Below are 19907 nucleotides of genomic sequence, written 5' to 3' on the forward strand. Positions count from 1 at the left end.
TAAATCAGGATCCCCAACTTAAAGTCTAGTGACATGGAGTTGGAAAGATCAGTTTCAGTTGGCAGAGTTGGACTGCATCCTTGGATTATCTGTCTTTTGGACAATGTACCTCATGACTCCAAAAAAGTGTTTTACTGGTGATTGGGTACAGTTTTTAGAATAGAATATCTATATTTAAGGTTCACTGAGTGTTGTTCAGAGTTCAGTACTAGATGTTGGCCTTATTAGCACTTTTGTCAAATAGTTAATCACCCAGACTGCTCCTAAAATATGCTTCCAAAAATAATTATAACATGATAAAATTTTAGAGCTGAGAAAGAACCAATTAGTGATCAGTTTTACTAGTCTTTTAACACAAGGTTTTCGTTTTCTTCTAAGGGTTCCTAAATATAATCATCGTTATCATCATCATCATCATATCTTGCAAGAATACCATGAGGTAGGTACTATTATGATCTCCATTTTACAGATGAGAAACTTAAGCCTCAGAGTGGGTAAATGACTGTGTAATGGTTTATGGTGATCTCACAGAGCAAGAGGCAGAGAGCTGGGATCTAGGCTATACCCGAGATCCAGCAGACTCCAACACTCATGCTCTTTTCTACTCATGTGTGTTATTCCCTTGGGAAATAAGGATCTGATAAGTCACTTTTAATATTCATAAAGACATAATAGACATTGTGAATTTTTTAAAGCAGTTCGTGGTGATGAATATTAATATTGCATGTTGTCTGCCCTACACTCAGTTTGGCAACATTGGTAATCTCAGGCAAGCTAGAAGCATTTATTAGCACTTAGAAATATCTCGTTTTAATAAAAATGGTTATATAAGTACCTGTTCAAAATAGGGGATCATATTTGTGGTGAACCAGTATTTTATCCCAAGCCTCTGGTTTCCAGATATGGACACTGGAACATAAGGAGTTAAGCCAGTTACTCTGAAGAGATGCATTTGGGAGCTACGGGGATGGGGTGTGTTGTAGCAGTTGATAGAAAAATGAGTTGAGGACTCATTAATCTTAAATGAATAAACCAGTGCAACTAGCCAAGAATATCTATGGATCCAATTCAAACTTGAAGTACGTGGGACACCCATTTCTTTCTTCTTAAATAGTGAAATGTAATATCAAATGGAGAGTAAATCTTGATATTGAATTCTGTCAACCTTACTTTAGAAATATCCCTTGATATTAAAAAAAAGGAATTCTAACCCTAAGGCATTATTATTTAAATGTGTGGAAGTTGCCAGCTTGTTGAGATGAGAACACAGAATGTGGAGTTAACTAGCAGTAAGGTGAGAAGGACATTCTTACTTCTTTTTATGATGCTCTGGAACCAATTGTGACAGGGAAAAAAATGATGTAAGATTCTGAAAAGGTAAAGAAAGAATGCAAAAATAACCCACGCTGGTCTATCTATGTTTGGGTACCAAAGTGTTGACCGCTATTGTTCACAACAATTCTGTCTATTTCTGACCATTTGCCATTTGATCTGCTGTTCTTTAAAGTAAAGATGGTTAATCACTATTCAGTGAATAACAGCTATTCTGGGGCTCCTCCAGGTCAAGGGCAAGTGTCTTCACATCTTGGTATCCTCAAGTGCTTAGAAAAGAAAACTTGGGACAAGTTAAGGGTGCAATATGTGCCTATTGGTTAAAGGGTTAAAGGAAAGAATAAATAAATAGCAACTGTATCCCCAGAACTGTTAAAAACTGTTAGACTCCAAGGAGATGGAATTTTATATACGTATGGTTTGGCACCTGTCCTTAAGGAGTTCCTGGTCTAGCTGGAGATTAGAATCGAACACTTCTATTAAGTGTAACCTGCATGGCATCTTCTATAAGGGCACCGAGAAATCAGGAACAGAGTAGAGGAGGAGACAGGATTTGGGATATTTCCCTTGGCATGAAGAGGGTGTAGGTGGAGGCGAGGGACAAGAAACCAGGCATGTAAGGGGTGGTGGGTGGTGGAAACTGTGTATGTGTGAGAATAGGATGTTACCAAACCAAGGGTCTGTTGGGCAATGTGAGTTATACTGGCCAAGTGGCTAGTTTATGTAACGTGGAACAGCCAGGCCCAGGAATTTAGACTTGATGGAGCAGGAAATCTCTAGAGTCCCACTTACCTTTGCCCCTGGAAGTTAAGCATAAATATAAATATATCCTTACAAAGAGAGGACAAACATTGTAACTTAATATGTGTTCCCTCTAAGGCAAATAAGGGCTCAGGCTTTTGAAATGCACACCGTGGGCTTGCTTTCACATTCACTTATTTATTCATTACACAAAACTTTACAGAGGACCTACTAGAGCTAGAATGTTGTTAAGCACCACGGGGGGCACAAAGATGAAGAGCACTCGGTCCCTATCCCCCAGGAGTTTACAGCTAAATGGTGGAGACAAACGTGTACACACAAGTCCTTGCAATAGGAGGTAAGAACGTAAACACAGGAATTGTAAGGGCTTAATGCCCGGAGATATTAAAAGGAGGTGGTTTAGAAAGTAAGAAAGATTTTTCAGGCGAGCTGGTTTTTAAATGAGATTTAAAACTCCGATGGGGTAGAATATATTTTCTTTCAAGGCAAGAGTCAGGGTTAAGGCTCTGGAAACCTATGGAGTGGGGGGATAATGTGGTAATGAACAGTGGTCTGATCTGGCTGGAGCGCAGGGTTCCCCAAGGGGTGCAGTGGGGGGATTTAGCTGGGTATTTGCCCAATAACGAGGCTGGGATCAGGCAGAAGGAAGCCCAGCTGCGACTTTATTCCGCATCTCCGTGCTTTGCCTTAAGCATCTATTGGGTCCCTTTAAAAAAATTCTCCTCCTCTTTCCTAAAGAGAGTTCTAGCAGTTGGGGGTGGGGACCATTTCCTAAAGTCAACGCGTAAGTTAAAGGTCTGCCGAGCTGCCCACGGGGGATTTACATCTCGCACCAGAAGAGGAAACGTGTGGGAAGCGGAGTAGGGGGAACCCACTAAACAACAACATCAACCCCAAACCACACGAGCCCCTGGCGGGACAGGTTGCCTTCCAGACCCGGGAGCGGGACACCAGCACCCGCCAGAGCTCGGAGCCCCGCACTGGCGGGCAAGAGGGAGTGGAAGAGCGGGAGGTAGGGAGGGAGGGAGGAAGCGCGAGAGGGAGGGAGGAAGAAAGGGAGGGAGGCGGCGTCATGTGATCCGCTTCCCTGCTCCTTTAAGCGTCCACAGGCGGCGGAGCGGCCACAATCACAGCTCCTGGCATTGGGGGAGCCCGAGCCGGCTGTGCCGGGGGAATCCGTGCGGGCGCCTTCCGTCCCGGTCCCATCCTCGCCGCGCTCCCGCAACCCTGAAGTTTTGCAGCGCCCAGAAAGGAGGCGAGGGAGAAGGGAGCGTGAGAGGAAAGGGAGCAAAAAGCACACCCTAAAACATTTATTTCAAGGAGAAAAGAAAAAGGGGGGCGCAAAAATGGCTGGGGCAATTATAGAAAACATGAGCACCAAGAAGCTATGCATTGTCGGTGGGATTCTGCTCCTGTTCCAAATCATCGCCTTTCTGGTGGGAGGCTTGATTGGTAAGTGCGAGAGCTGCAAACTTTTCCCCCTTTCTCTCTTTTCGGGCCCCTTCCCTCTTTGCCTCTTCGGCTACTTGTTACAGTATCACTGCCTTGCTTCTATGATCTAATTAGTCCGGCTATTGTGCTTAAGAAAGCAGAGCTCCATGGGGCTCCGTGGGGCACAATCCAGTCTAGTGGCTAAGAGAAAAGGAGGGGGAAAAGTTTTGGCCTAGTTTCAGTATCCACTTGAAAGGAAGGAGGGGGGTAGCGGGGGTGGGAATCTTAAGCATGGCGACGGATCGCGCGAGGAAGCGCTGGGTTACAAAGTTGATTGCCGCTCCCCCCGCTTTTTCCCGCGTTCCCCCCCTTTTCCTCTCGCTTCCCTCCCAATCAGCTCCCGGAGGGCAACGTAATCGACTTTATTAGGAACAACTGAAGAGTCAGAGAACTGCGCCCGGCGCAAACCCAGAGAGCCCTGTTACAGGGCTGTGATCTCTGCATGTGTAAACGCTTTGGGTTGACTCAGCTGGGGGCTGAGAGTTTGCATTTTGGGTCTTGACCTTCGTGCCCTCGGCTTCCTCGTCGCACTCTCATCCCACGCCCCGCCGTGGCCGTCCGCAAGGTCCGAGCCTTGGCCCGGAGCCTGGATGGGGTGAAGTAGGGTTGGAGAAAGTCCTTGGATGGCGCTGCGGGAAGTTGGAGAGGTCGGAGGGGAAAGGCGTATCAGAAAGGTGTTGCTTTTGGCCTCCCGCCCTCTCGCGAATCTCCCCTCCCCCACTTCTTAGAGCTCCGAGAGCCGGTGAGTCTGGAGCCCCGGGTCCTGCCTTGGCGCCTAGGAGGGCGGCCTGCGCCCCCGCCGCAGCCCCCCGCAGGTGACAGCTCCCACCCTGGGAGACCTCCCCTGGCGTGCATCGCCCGGACCTCTCGAGCCAAACACGCTTCCGGGTGAAGAAGATGGTTTCACGGACCTTCCACTCAAAAATACTCCCTTCTTCTTGCCGTGTCTCCATCTCCATCCATCGTCCCGCCTCTCCGCACACTCGCTTTCCCCTTACCCTCGAGATTTAGGACGTCCCGGCGCAAACTTCAGCGCCAACTTCGCCACGGGTGCGGATGAGAGGCTTGGCTTCCGTATTTCGCAGATCTGTAAAACTTTGCGGAGTGGAGAGTCTACGGAGGGGCTTTCTGCGCGCGTCCCTTTTCCGGAGCTCGCGCGGCGCGGGTGTCGTCGTGGTCGTGAGAGCTGCACAGGCTTGGGCACCTCGAGTCCTGTGCCTGGCGTTTTGTCTCCAGACTTGGGTTTGATGGGAACAGATGAAAGGCAGTCTGGTTCTGTAAATCACCGTAACACCCAAGCTAATTGTTTAAACAAAGGAGAGTGGGTGAAGCTTCACCAAGGAGAGAAATTTCTGGAGGAGATCGTGCCTTTCGCTGTGTGTGTATCCACAAAGCAGAAGGAGGTTCAGAGTTTTCCAAGCTCGTATCCTCAATTTGGGTCAAACAGCTTAATCTTTTTTATTCCTGGAACCCTCCCCCCACCCCTCCCGTTAGGAGCTCCTGTTTAGCTACGTGCAATCTCCATGTTTCCCTGTATTGGATTTTTCGAGGCTCTTAATACATTCTCTACTGCGAGCTGAAGGCAGCCTTCTCTGTGCCCTCACGGTGATTATGCAGCGGTTACAATTACACCTCTTGTCTCCCTTGATGAGCAGTTGCAGTTAGATGCCATTGGATCTTGTGTGATTTCAGTGGCAGACCATAATTAAAATTGCTTGCACCTAGTGCTTTCAGAATTAAATTGGCTTATTATCCCTGTCTGACCTTCATCCTCTTTGAGGTTTTTGCACAAGCAATGAACCATTACACAGTTCCCTGGTATTTGTTGGTGTGTGTTTCTTTTTCTAAAGTCGATCTAGCCCATTATCCACTGTTGTAGGTTTCTTAGGGCACTTCTGGAACTAGCATAATTTCTGGAATTTTAGTACTGTGGAGAAGGTCCAAGGGCACTGGTGAGTGGCTGCTGGACATTGGAGTTGCCATAGGATCAGAACAGTTGTAGGTTCAAAGAGGGGTTTGTTTGGAGTAAGTGGTGCCAAAGGTGGTTTTTCCCTGAGAACTTGATTAGTGACCGTATCTGATAACAATCTCAAGTTAGTGATAGGTCTAGATTCCCCTCAGTAAATCAACTGATTTAATTCCATCTTTGCTTGAAAAAGAAAACTATCTGTATAACACTTCTTGGGGGAAATTGTTGTGTACGTTTACCTCGTACCTCTCCTCCTTCCTCAGTTGCCAAGGCTATGTCTCTAGTTCTGGCCTGAAGGCTGAAAAGATCAGATCCATTTCACCGCAACACTTGAATAGTGGCTTAGCCTTTACCTCAACCAGTTATAGAGTAATTGTTTTGTTTGTTTTTGCTGTTAAACAAATCTAAGAACTTACTTATGCTATAAGACCCAAACATGGGAAATAAATATCAACAAAAGGTAAGTGATATGTTTTCCCACCAAACTTTCCTAAACTGGAAAGCAGGTGAAACTAAGCAAAGGATGGAACTTCAGGAAAGTGAGTGAGTGGAATCAGTAGCTGAAGAAGTGTGTAGGCTGGAAAGTCTAAGTAAAGTCCAGAAACCTCCTCTTCCACGCTCCCCAGTGAGAAGAGAACTTCTTCACTGCTCAAACCTATTGATCCGTAGGAAGTCCGGTGTCTTGGGTGTGCAGTGTCTTTCTAATTCATCTGCAGAGGCCAAGTGAGAAAGTGAAATCTTCACTTTGAATTGGCCTTGGTATATATTGTTCCTTTTTGATCACTGTTGTCCTAGATGAAAGGAAACATGACAGCCTAGAAAGGGGAGGATCCGAATGGCAAAGCTCCTGATGGTAAGGGTGTAAGTACTCCACACACGCAGATGCAAAACAAAAACAATCAACCACCACCCCCAAACAATAATGACAAACCACACGCACCCAAGGTGACAGGCACTTTTTCAGTTAACCAACAGGCTTCAGTCTCCTCATCGGTAGGTTGATGAGTTTAAGATTCCTTTCAGTTGTGAAATTGTATGAATTTTTCAGTGCTTAAGTTTTATGTGACATTCAGACTGGTGTTTGGTTGTAGCCTTCTAGAATTGATGGGGAAAAATTTAAACACTAGGTAAAAAGGAAATAAGAGGGATTGGGTTTTGGTTTAGTCAGTTTAAATCTTCCCCTGCTCCAACAGCCTTCTTAGAACCAAGGTTTTTTTTGTTTGTTTTGGGGCTTGTTTTGTTTGTTTGTTTTATGCCAGGGTCTGTATACTGCTAAGCCTTTAGTGGGATTTTTCAAGAAGTCTCTGGAAAGCAATATCTTATGTGGTAGAATTTGGGGTACTTAAGAATTCACTGAATTATGCCATGCTTTTGTAAAAACTTTGAGTCATTATAAAATCATGCATCTGATTGTTTTCTTATGTATTGAGGTTTCTTAAGTGGCTAACTTATTTTGTATTTAGAATTCATTAAAAAATTTAAGAACCCCTGAAGGAAAAGAAAATATTTTTAGAGATATACCTTAATCTTTAACCTCCTTAAAAAATAAGCCTGCAGAAAATGTAAAAAATAATTTTCCTTTGATTTCACGTTTGGTGAGTTTAGTTCATGGAGAAGCAGCTGCAGGGGTGGTGGAAGGGGGGAGGGGAAGGAGACCATGTGTGCTGAAACAAGAGTGCAGCCGACTAAAAATCATGAACTTGATTCCCTGGCCTATTATGTGCAATTTGCTCAGCTTCAAATTAGTCATGTCTGGGAGATATAATGGTTGGAAAAGCAGGTCACCGTTCCCACCTGTTCTAAAACTGGTAAGAGTATAAAGATCAGGATTGGATGAATAGAAAATTATTGCATTGTTTTAAGCATACCCATAAATTAGAATATTCCAAACTTAAACCCAAATAAGTATCAACAAATTGCCCATTATTTTTTTAGGAAGGATTGCTTTCTTTCAAAGGCTTAGTATGTGAGCAGCCTTTTCTTGTTTTTTATTGCTGAGAATATTACATGTGTGTATACATGTAGAATATACATACATATATACACACATGTATAATCAGTTTTCTCAATTTTAGCATGGACTTATCTACTGTTTTTCAATGATATAGCCCATATTATTGTGCTATTATTGTTTGAATGGAAACTATGGATGGTTTTGATTGTGGTCCATTCATATGAAGAGTTTTTGTTTCTGCTACTATCACTTATTTGAAAGGGGCAGGATTTTAAGAAATTAAATAAAATTACAGTTATGCAAAGTATCTAAGTGTTTGCTTCCCAATATATTAGGTTTTAAACTTGTTGTGGTATTTATTACATTTTAACATGTATTAATAATGCAATACTTGGCAGTCCTGCAGTGTTTGGATATCTGTTGAGAAAAGAACTAATGAACTTGCTTTTGGTTGATGTTACTCCATATTTTTCTGTATTTGATTCTTATTTTGTAAAATTTCATATCTGACTAAACCATGTTATTTTTTTCTTTGTTAACTATCAGAGTATCTAATATGGTTTGTGGAAGTACTGTGCAACCTCAAAAATTCTTTTGTAAAGGGTGGGAAATTTTTTGTAATTGAAATTACATTATTTGACTTTTAAAAAACTATCTAAGCTACCTACTTGATTATTGCAACAAAGTCATGCTAGTGCTAACAGTCTCTCATCATGCTTTCATCTAATCATTCAGTACAGCCTGTCTAGGCTTCTATTGGAACTTTCCCTTTTCCCTGTTCAAAGTGAGAAACATTTCCTTGAGATAATAGTGTGGCTTTGTAAGGTTTTCAAGTCCCCTGCCTGGAACCCAGATCTAGACTCAAATCCTTTCCTAGCTAGTTGACATTTTGCAATAGTGCAGCCTTAAAAAAAAATTTTTTTTTTAATCCATGTAGACTGAGGAAAGATTCTTACCTTATCTTCCTCATAAAGGTGTTTCTATGGAGATTTAGAATTTGGAATTGTGTGAAAGTCCTTAGCTTAGAGCTCATATATGTTATCTACCTAATGTGCAAAATGTTGATTAGAGCCTAATGTGTACCCAGCATAGGGCTACAATGCTGACTAGGGCTTAGGAAAGAGGGGACTTGAAGCCTGAGTAACCTCGGGGAGCCAGAGGTAGAAAAGAGTCCCTCTTAATCCAAGTTCACTAGCCAAAGATTTCTTATGATGAGGTTTTTAATATCATGATAATTCTCATTTACTGGGAATTTGAGAACATGTGAAATGAGAAGCCCTGTTAATTATGTCATCAAATAGTTATATTAATATTTCATCTTAACATATTAATAGAACAATATAATGCTAAACATGTGTTAAATATGTACATGTGCTAGACTGTTTAATTTGATTCATGCAAAGCCTTGCCACATTGGTACTGTTGTACCCATTTTACATATCAGTAAACTGAGGTACAGAAAGATCTAGAAAAAGAGCTCAAGATTACCTAGCTAGTTAGGGTCAAAACTCGGATTGGATTCCAGTCAATCCAGAATTATCAACCATTAGGTGCTCCTGACCCTACTTCCTAAAGCCTTGCCTTCTAGGGCTGAATAGAAATGGTTTGAATGTAGACAGACATGATAAGTAACACTGCAAATGCAACTAATTTCTCATTTCTAATCAACAGGTAATATGTTAAAAGAAAAAGTATCAAATCTGATGATAAGTGAAATGGAGTCCAGCTGTACTTAATAAATTAGAGCCTTGACCCAGATAAGGGAGGACAACTTCTGAGAAGTCTATATATGCCAGTCCAACCAATTTCTTACAGGTTCTAACCAGTCCCCATAATTCTATGAATAATCCAACTGGCTGAGCAGCCAAGTTCATTAGCCACAAAGTGTTTGAGTTCTGCTACCTTAAGGAAGATTACTCAATTTTATTTTCTCTAGTTAGTGGTTTTAACATATTTATACAGTTATTTAAGTCTGGACTCTTTCAAAGGCAGAGGAGAGAAGAAATCAACTGAGGTTGGAGAGGTTTTTTAGAGGGTGTGGATTGGCAGTGAGAACAGTTGAAAGAAGAGCCTCTTACTGAAAGTTGAAAATTCAGTTTCCCCAAAGGATAATTTTTGTTTATATATACACCCATGCATAATAATGAGGGCATTTCAAACTGGAGGCTTCCATGCTGACACCATGAATAGGTACATGTCCTATTGGAAAAAGTGCTGTTGGATTTTCTCTATTGAGAGATTTACTGCCCTCAGTTTTGATAGAGACTTTTAAGAGATGAAGGGAGACAGAGAACATCAAGATGTGAAAAGATCATGTCTATTTCATTTGTCTTCTGTTTTCTCTGAGGTGTTGTAACAGTGGCACAATAGAATAGACAAGTGTGCCAGATGTGGATGGTTCCCAGAAAAAGTGCCTGGATGGGGATGGGAGTGGAGAGGAGGAGCTTGAGGCACTTAAGTTCTCAAACTTGATGAAACGTTTTGCATTTTTCCCTTTTCATAATAGGGCTAATCAAAAAGAATTGATAAATAACAGAAAAGAGCAACTCATTTGTTTTAGAATACAGAAATCCTAAGGTTCTTTAGCCCTTTAGCACTACCTCTCCCTCCCCTCCATCCCTCCCACCCTACCATGTTCCACCCATAATTAAATTTTGTTGAGGAGCAAAAGGAATAATCAGAGTGTCATCTGACCAGTAGTGAGGGATTTGGCTAATTACGATTTGTTGCTTTTTTGAAGATTTATTGGGTGACTATGGAAAACATTTTACATGTATTGATTCACTTAATGAACATAACAACCTAGAGGAACAGGTACTTTCTCCAGTTTTCAGATGAACGTGAGGCTCACTTAAGGAACTTTTCAGAGTTAACAGAGATGGTAAATAAGAGGGCTGGCATTCAAGCCCATGATCCTGAACTGAATCAAGCCATGCTCTCAAGTCTAATGCCACTCTCCTCCTATTGTTCCTTCAATTTCTATGGGAAACAAAGAGTCAAGTGTGATGAAACATTCTACACAGATTCAATAGAAGATGAAAGCTCAGACTGGCTTTTTCTGCTTCTACGCCTTTCCCAGACCACATACTCCCATCACTGCCTGGGTACTATTCACTGACCTAGTTACTTCCTATACAAATTATCCCAATTCCTAAAATATATTAACCTCCTTCCCCAGCTATTGTAAATGTTGGCCAGTGCTTGCAGGCCATGCTGAAGAGGGCTGAACCTGAGGAAATTACACCCCAGCTCCCCGCCACCAGAAGAAATTATTACACACAGCAAAGAGTAACTGAGAGTTGTAATTGAAAACTTGTCAAAGAGTTGCTTCGACCTGAATGCCAGCTAGACTTAGCATACACAATAGGTCCTGAATATAGCTGTTAAATACAAGAGAGGGGAATGTGGGTGTGGAGGAGGGAGATAGGAGTAGAATATGGATTCAGGAAAGGAAAATTAAGGCCCCTATAAACATATGAGAACGTCTCTTTGGGACATAACTTATGCCTGGATTTCCAAAATCTACTTCCCATGTCACCCACTCCTCCAAAGCTGAGCCAGTGTTTCTCTCTACTTGCCTGTTTAAATCCTGGGCTTCAAGCGCAATTTCTGCTCTGTCTTTTTCTTTTCTACTCTATTCTTTTAATATTCCCTGGTAAAGGGTGTTCTTTCTTCACTGGCCCACAGGAATTATAGGGCCTTCTTAATCTTCTAGTTAATTCCCTGGGTTAACTAAGAGGCTTTATCCATAAATACACATTTCCAAGAAAGCAGAAGAAATTGAAAGAAGATGCCAAGTTATTACATTTGTTTTGGCAAGGCATTATGATTTTTCTTTATGAAGAAGGTAACCGGTCTGTAAATGATTGGTTCAGTTTTTTGTGTTTTTTTTTTTTTTTTTTTTTTTTTTTTTTTTTTTTTTTTGCGGTATGTGGGCCTCTCACTGTTGTGGCCTCTCCCGTTGCGGAGCACAGGCTCCGGACACGCAGGCCTAGCGGCCACGGCTCACGGGCTTAGTTGCTCCGCGGCATGTGGGATCTTCCCGGACCAGGGCACGAACCCGTGTCTCCTGCATCGGCAGGCGGATTCTCAACCACTGCGCCACCAGGGAAGCCCTGTTTTTTGTTTTTTATTTTTTCAAGCCCCAGATTAAGGAGGTTAAGCTCATGAGAGCTGGTTGGGGGCCAGTTATCTGCTGCTTTTAGTTTTGGACTGAGCCCCTCCCAGGGAGAGAGTGCCTGGTCTCAGGGCAGCATCGTGTAGTGGAGAGGAACTTGGCTGTAACTCTGCAGATGATCCGTGGTCTCCGTGATTGCAAATAAGTCACAAGAGCTCCTTGGCTCCCACCCTCAACTGTGATGTGGGGCAGAGGCCTCCTATTTCATGGATAACTGTAGTGAGGAATCCACTATCATGAGGATAAGGCACCCTTTGGGTTTCTCATTGAGCCAGGCCCACCAGAGATCTGATTCCCAGAGGACATTTTGCTGAAACCATCTGCTTAACCCGTATCCATTTCTCCTACTTTTATTTCCCTGAACCTCTCTACTCTCGGATCTGGAAGAATTTAGCCTTGACGTCATTTATTTTCTATTCTTTTTCTTTCTTGAGTCACCACCACTTTGTCAAACACCTCCAGATTCATGGATCTATTAAGGCAGAGGGAAGTGGAATGACCCAAAGCATTACTCATTTTGGGTTTGAAGGTGCCCAGAGAGGTCAACCTGCTTTCTAACATGAATTCTCATTATAACTGCATGTCTCAGAATGAGCTTTCCCCAAATGGTAGACATTAATATTGTTGCAGATAACTAGCTAAAAAGAACATGAGTCTAAATCATTGTCCTAAAGCATGCACATTTTGCTCCAGGTTAATTACTTTTGCTTTATAGGCAATATTAACAGAGCTTGGTTATGCCATTTTCTAAGTCTACAGCAGTTGGAACAACTTGCCACAGAAGCTCACTGGCAGCAGAGAGATGTAGATGTGTGGTAGGTAACATGAGGACACAGGAAGAGAAAGGGAGCATGCCCCGGCTTCTGGGGTCTCTGGATATAGGCAAGTCATTTCACACCTAGCAGTAGCACCCCTTCCCCCTCCAGTGGCATCGTTACATTATAGGCTGGGGTATGTTAATTGATTCCACTCTAAAGCTTTGTGATCTTATCACTTGCCATGAGTGCAGCTTTTTGGATCCGCTGTGTCCGTCCCCTTTGGTGGTATCTGGCCTGAATGGAAGCTGTGAAGCTTGAGGAGGAATCGGAGTCCCAAGAAAGGGAAGGGGCTCAGTTTACACAATTAGAGGCAGAGCCTTGGTTTAGACTCAGGTTCTAATGCCAGTCAGCACTCCAGGCATATATCTCTTTCTGCGTTTCAGCGTGAAGATCATCTGATTTCCGTCGTATAGTTATTGTGCAGAAAATTCCCAACTTGTGGTTCTTAAAGCTCTATTGACTTTCCTGTTACTTAAAGTAGCAATAACTTTACTGTCTTCTGCTTGCCTTTGTGTACTTAATGTTCTTAGCTAATTTCTGATGAAGCAATAGGATTGATTATATGGAGTGTTAAGCTGTTCTATGTGGATTCTAAAGAATACCACATAATAATAAAAAAACAAAAATAAAACTAAATTTCTTCCTTGTTTGCTGAGCGGGTGGTACATCCCCTTTCTCCTGCTTGAGAAAATGTAAATTTAAAGCTTAAAACAAAACTGTGCACTATAGTCCTTACCAATCCAACCAAAAGTGACATCCTCATGTTTAAAGACTTCATCAGTCTAAAGCTTCCTTGTCTAAATGTCTGTGACTAACTTTTGTGCTTTCAGGGGATGTTTGTGGCAGGCATAATCCTGAAGTTGTAGTGAGTTTAGGGGAAGTGATGTGCCCTGTATTTTCTGGGTCTATTTTGCATACAAAAGAAACAACAAAGTTGCTCATCCTTTGTGTCTGCCATTTCTGCACTCTGAAGGTAATTGCAAGTAGAAAATTCAAATTGCCAAAACAGGGCTTAAAACGTTGAAGGCCTTATGCAGTTGTGTCTGACAAGCATATTTTTGTGATTTCAGAGGTGCCAGTATTACAGGGTAGATTCTTCTTCTTTTATTTTTGCTGAAACTAAGTAGAGTCACAAAACACTGTTTTTCTGCGTCCTCTGATTTAGCTGTAATGAATTTCTTTTTCTTTTAATTCTCTCTTTAACATGCTTGCCTTCAGGTGATCCCAGCCAAAAAGTTGGGATCCATATTTGTGAAACCCAGCCCTCTCTCAAGGCAGATCAAGTCTTTTTTCTGTTCCTTTTACTCTGGGTTCTTATATATTTTATCTGCTCTCATTTAGGTTAGAACTCGTCTGAGAACGGAATGCCTCAAATGTAGAAAAGACACATCCCCACATTCCTTTCTTTGCTCTGCTCTGTTGAGCTAGTTCTGGCTTGTGTGAAATGGGCTCTGACTTCAGCCCCCCTGCGTGCCTGGGCAAAAGGAAGTCGTAGATAAGATTTTTACTGAGGCTTTGGAAAGACTGCACCAGGGGCCTTGCTGTCACTTAAAGAACCCATCTGTACTTAGAAGGGATCAGCTTCTTCCGAATTGCGAGGTGGCTGTGGGTGAGGTGGGGAGGGGCTTGTGACAGGCAACTCCAGGGCCTTGGACATCAGTTCAGTCACCCAGTCTCCCAACTGTACAGAGTCTGCATGTTCACGAGCCAGCCTGTGTTAAATCCTCGGCCGGCCTCGTTCTTTGAACGTGCCCAGATGGAACAGAGTTATGCTCTATGAGAATGTGGTGCTTCTGGATAATAGTTGATGAAAGAGAAAGAAACAGAATAATTTGTAGATGCCTAAGATTTTTAAACTAAAAGTATGCTAAGGTCCCCTTTCAGTTAGCATCTTATTTTTTTCTAGAGATCGGGAGAATTCTCTCATGTCGCTTCTCTACCCCACCTACCTGTTAAAAAAGGCAAAGAGAGAAAATATAGTTTGGGAGAGGGCTGGGCAGGAGGCTTTGGGATTTGAACAAAATCAGCCCTAGTATATATTTGAGAAGACAACATTTCCAGGTCAGGATGTGGTTAGGTACTGATACCAGCTCTGTCCAGGGGAACTGCCAACTCCCTGTGCATCTCACGTTAGAGTAACTCTCCCAGCTAAGCAGTGATGCTACAGGAATTTGGAAATTGCCTTTAATGACTTGGGCTTCTTATAAGATTCCTAGGAAATTGTCACACTGCAAAACAACATGGTGTTGGCTCAAGGTTTTCCATATGATGTTTCTGTTCAATGACAGACTTACTGATTTAAAGTGATCAGATTTCTACCTGCTGGCATGCGGTTTTTGGGTTGATAAATGGGTGTGATCCGGTTTGTTATCAAACTTGGACAAACCATTTACATTCTATGAGCCAGCCTCAGTTTCCTCGTCTAAACATTTTTCCCCTCACAGGAGGTTATGGGTTTAAATGAGAGAACATAAGTTACCTGTGCATATGTGCTAGATCCGTCAATATACGTTAGACCTTTCCCTGGATTAGAAGTCATCACTAATTAACTTTGTAAGGATTTTTTTGAGTCATCCATGTCTAGTTAGGCTCATGGCAGCTTATTTCTGCCTCTTAGTGAATGACATAAAATTAGAAACCCAGCAACCCTGCTTGATAGCCTTCCCATTAAGCATAATCCATGCAAGCCAGCAGTTCAAGAAGCATGTCATCCACACATCTGGTGAATTAGAACAGTTAACTTACTTTTTGATCCAGTTAGTGATAGTTTTCACCAAGGTTTAATTTGAATCTTAAATTTTGCCTTTTAAAATGCTTGCCATTATTCACGGCTCTTTATAGCATATATAGCCCAGGTAGCTTGACTTTTAAATGAATACCACTCAATAAGTGGAAGAGAGATTCCATCCATGCCTGCTGCATAGAAAGTCCCAGTTGTTCTGTTTTACATTATAAAATTGAAGTCATCATCCACTGGGAAATGTTTTTGCTTCTAGATATAGTATAAATGACAAAGACCTTTGAAAGTCAAGCTTCAAGGAAAGAAATGATCTTTTTCTTATAAAATATTAACTACTTCTGAAACTTGAGCTAGAATTATCGTGCTGTATTATAAGGAATTATAAAGAAAAATAAAGTTAAAATATAATGCCTGTAAGACTATAAGCTACATGAGAGCAAAGATGGTCTAATGCGCTCATCTTTATCTCCTGTGGTTACCACAGGGTAGTGCAGTATATATAGGTGCTCAGTAATACTTTTTGAAGAAATAGATAAATGCCTTGCATCTTGGACCTGTTGCAGGGGTAGCTAAAATGCTTCAACTTTAAGGCCAGCCCTAAAATTTCTAACACTCTATTCTGGGCTATTCTTTTATAATTTAAATGAGGACAGGTTTCTTATTACTTACTTGAACTTAAAAGATTATGTCACCTTCATGGTTTATATGCTTAGATTTATAAAATTGTAAGTTTGAGGAGTTTGGGAAAAGGACCTTTTCTTGTTATGTTGTATAATAGAAACTAAAGCGCAGAGAAATTGCAATGAGAGAAGATTTGAACCAAGTTTCCTGACTGCTAGGGGAGTGTTTCATTACCTATGCCAAGTGTTACAGTGATTACTACTAGGTCTGATTCATGTATTGGGTCTTTATTTGGCCATAAAGGCAGAAAATGGACTGTGGTTATCCATACTAGCTGATAAAGTTTGCTGGGAAAAAGGAACACACCCTAGTACATGAATCTTGAATATTCAAATGGGAATGTGGAACCATAATGGAATTTTGTGATTTATTATCTTTAAGAAGTAAGTGTGTTTCTTCTACTCCCTGAGAGCAGATTTTTTAGGGGCTTCTTTAAGAAGATCACATAATTTGCTTAGTTTTCTATAAACTTTTAAAGATGGAAAATTCATCTTTCAAAGTTTCCCTTCTAAGAATTTTGCAGACGTATTTATGGTTCTTCTTAGAGATCAGTAATGTATTTGTGATGTCAGCTTTTACAACTGCCCTTGACAAGAAAGCATAAGACATTCAAATAACCACCTCTGCATTCCGTTGTGTTCAGCTTGTTGATCTGGTGGGTGGGAATGAATTCATCCACACATTCTTCCAGGTTCCTGAACTGTACTGAAACATGCTGTGTGGAATAGGTGCCTGCAGTCAAAGAGGAGCCTGGGCCTGCTGACTTTCCAGTGGAGCCAGGTGGAAAGGTGGGAACAGAGATGTAAGAAGCAGATGTGCACTGAAAGGCAAGGAGGCAAAAGCCAAGGAGAAAGCTACGCAAAAGCTGGACTTGGACTTCTCTTAGCCAGACCTTCCAGCTAGAGGTGGAAGTATTGGGGAGGGGACACAGAGCTGACGCAAGAGGAGAGGGGGAGAGGAGGTGGCGGTGATGGAGAGAAAATGGGCTTGAAAGAGGCGACAGGAATTCCTCCTCGGCTGGGTCATCACGTCATCATGCAAGCCTTCCCTCTAAAATAATGACGTGTGTGTGTGTGTGTGTGTGTGTGTGTGTGTGTGTGTGTGTGTGTACACGCTATGAACCTATCCACTGTTTTATAGGCTAGGTAAAACCACAGCAGAAATGGAAGTTTGCTATTCTAAATGTAAGCAAGAGAATTGCATTCAGAAGGAGGACTGGATAGAAATCCTTGCTTTACCTCTTGGTGGCTATGTGGCCTTGAACAAATTATTTAAACTCAGAGCCAGAGTTTCCTCATCTACCTGTTGGGTAAAATGGGAGTAGTAGCGCTTGTGACATTGCTGTGAGGATTAAATGAAATAATCTGTGAAATGAAAAGTATGTGTACAGTAACTTGCAAATTGTAACCACATAGAATATGCTACATGTTATTTTATTATTAGTCTTATTCTTTTAACCCAAGAATGATTTCCCAGTGTTAAATCACCCAGAATCCTATGGGAGCTGACATAGAAGGTTTTCTGCTGGCTCTGAACCTGGATACAATGGTTCAGGGAGATGTAGGTGGCTCTAGAGTCGGGTTTAGATTGCTTGTGTGAAATTATCATCTAGTGACTAGAAACATGCATTTTTGTCCCCTCCTAATTTTATTTGTTTTAAAGCAAGAACACAATGATGTTAAAGGAATTAAAAGCAAAGAAAACAGGAAAAGAATCCTCCTAAAATGCACCATTTTAATACAATTCTGCGTTAATTTTTTATTTTTTCACACTTCTGTGACTATTTCCAATTTTGTATACAAGAAATGTAAAAACCTAGTTAGCAGAGGCTCAGACGTTCATTGTTTATGCCTCTACCAATTATGTGTTTTCTTTGGAAATTCAGCAGTCAGTTCCTCCTCTCCTTCTAAAACTCTTCTCTCATACTTAACTTAAGATTGCTTGTTGAACCATTGAACCATGGGAAATTCATTTTCAAAATCTGCTTAATTGCTGTGAGACTTTTAATTTGTTCTGGATGATGGTGCTAATGTCTGGGAAACTGGGACTGAAGCCCTCCAAAGTTGTTAATTCAATCAGCCACTGTGCCCTTGCCATGCCTAATGAAGGGAGGGGGGTATCCAGACCCCTCTCACAAAGAGGCTGGGTCCCTCCTGACCACCTCGTCAAAGATGAATAAGAGGGACCCCACAGTTAGGTCGAACACTTGGGGCAAATTACCAGGGTGTCAGTCCACATTATCCAAAGCCCTGGGTTGTGCTTTCCCAAATAATTCTTCAGTTGGTTTTATGTAGGAGCCCAGAGTTTTAAGGCATGGTTTTTGTGTGCATGTGTTCACACCTGCTAATCTGCAAAATTCTTTAATCACCAGCATCTATTTGGCTCTGTCTGCAATCTGTAAGATCATAAACATCACCCCCAGACTATTGATATTCCTGTTAACCACTGAAGTTTTCCATGGCGAGACTGGTGAAAGCTTGCTCTGTCCTCATGATAAATTAGCTTGTTTATTCCTCTTCTGCTTATTTCTATCCTGCTGTTGGTTAGTGTAATGAAGCAGAAGTCCATTGTGTATGTTCATTGGGTAGCGATCCTCTGGCACCAAAGGGGGTAATTGAGTAGAAAGGCAGAATGCTGTTGGTGCATGGGAGAAGTTAACACCACATGAGGTCACCAGGCTTCAAGCTTTAATCAATGTGGACACAATGCAATTGAGATTTTGAAAAGGGTTTGTTTATAGTGTGAGAGTAAGGGTCAGTAGTTAATTTGAAATGCTGTAGGTGTGTTTTCCTTGAACCAAGAAGGTACAGAGCATGTGTCATAGAGGATTGTAAATATCCTCAAGGGAGGGATGTAATTCGGGTGGAGGCTTAAAAAGAAGGGAATTTAAGAACTTCAGTGTGCTTATTATTGACCCATCCATGTTTCATTTAAACTTTTACCATTCTTCACAATGGGAAAAAGACTGTAGGAAAAAACCCTGTAAAAGTCCATAGTATAGAGGCACAGCCCTACCAAGAAACAACTTTTTTTTTTTTAAAGCAATGCTTTCCTTTGGGAAGATATTTGGAGTGCTATAAAATATTGCACTAAGAGTACTTAGTAGTACTAATGTTACTCTCAGTATTAGCTGCTAATTCTCAAAGAATTCCCACTCTCAAAAGTTTACATCTTTTAGGATTTTTAATTGCCATGGCTTGAATGAGATAATATGAAAACCCTTAACCCCTCTACTCATTTATGCTGCTGCCTCTTTCCATTTCAGCCTCCAGTCTAAACCAGGCATGTCTGTCTGCTTTTTGGGTTATCTTTGACATTTCTCCCCATTATTTAATTACCTAAGTTTCAACAGCTAGAAACACCATGCTTTTATAATCACTATTCCAATTTGAAAGTAGAGAGGGACCTATCCTTTTGTTTCAGGGAAACTCTGCAGGCCAACGTCTGGTTTTCAGAAATGACTACAGGAAAAGAATGTGAAGGCTATGGCAGAGCCAAAGACTAGACATAGACTCAGAGATGCTTTGTTAAGTGCATGTTAAACCTAGGTGATGACTTCATACTCCTAATACCTCATATTTGTATAGTGCTTTTATCTTTCTTCAAAGCACGTTCATAGAAATGATCTCATTTGATCTTAGTAACAGCACTCTGAGACAGGTCAGTCCACCAGGAATATTCACATTTTAAAGTTATGGAAACTGAAATGGAGAATAGCTGTGTTTGTGGTTAGTTTTGTTTGAGAAGTGTTGATTTGGTAAGATTTATTTGTGGTGGAGTTACTCTGAGGATTTGAAGATTAATTGCTACATGATGATATAGGATAAAGAGTAGTAAAAAGCTTAGTTTTTTAATATAGAGAATTATTTCTTACAGAAGTTGCTGTATATTAACCAAACATTACTTTCTGAGCTATCTTCTAGGACAAGTACATGTCACCTGTGGTCCATCATGTTTAATTTCCCCATGTAACACTCAGCTGC

At 41.5% G+C, this 19907-nt stretch overlaps 1 protein-coding gene across 4 annotated transcripts in view; it reads left to right on the plus strand.

The window, feature by feature from the left end:
• The first annotated feature begins 2856 nt into the window (after positions 1–2856).
• The window catches only part of WLS (Wnt ligand secretion mediator), a 117604-nt gene continuing 100553 nt past the window's right edge, over positions 2857–19907 (plus strand). The window contains exon 1 of one of the 4 annotated variants that reach the window (XM_059046439.2): positions 2857–3546. In XM_059046439.2, the coding sequence (XP_058902422.1) occupies positions 3441–3546 (106 nt within the window). In that variant the 5' untranslated portion in view covers positions 2857–3440. The remainder of the gene's footprint in view (positions 3547–19907) is intronic. The other 3 variants (XM_059046421.2, XM_067006024.1, XM_067006018.1) reach the window with 3 other exon arrangements.

Source organism: Kogia breviceps, chromosome 1 (genome assembly GCF_026419965.1).
Source record: "Kogia breviceps isolate mKogBre1 chromosome 1, mKogBre1 haplotype 1, whole genome shotgun sequence".
Lineage (NCBI taxonomy): Eukaryota > Metazoa > Chordata > Mammalia > Artiodactyla > Physeteridae > Kogia > Kogia breviceps.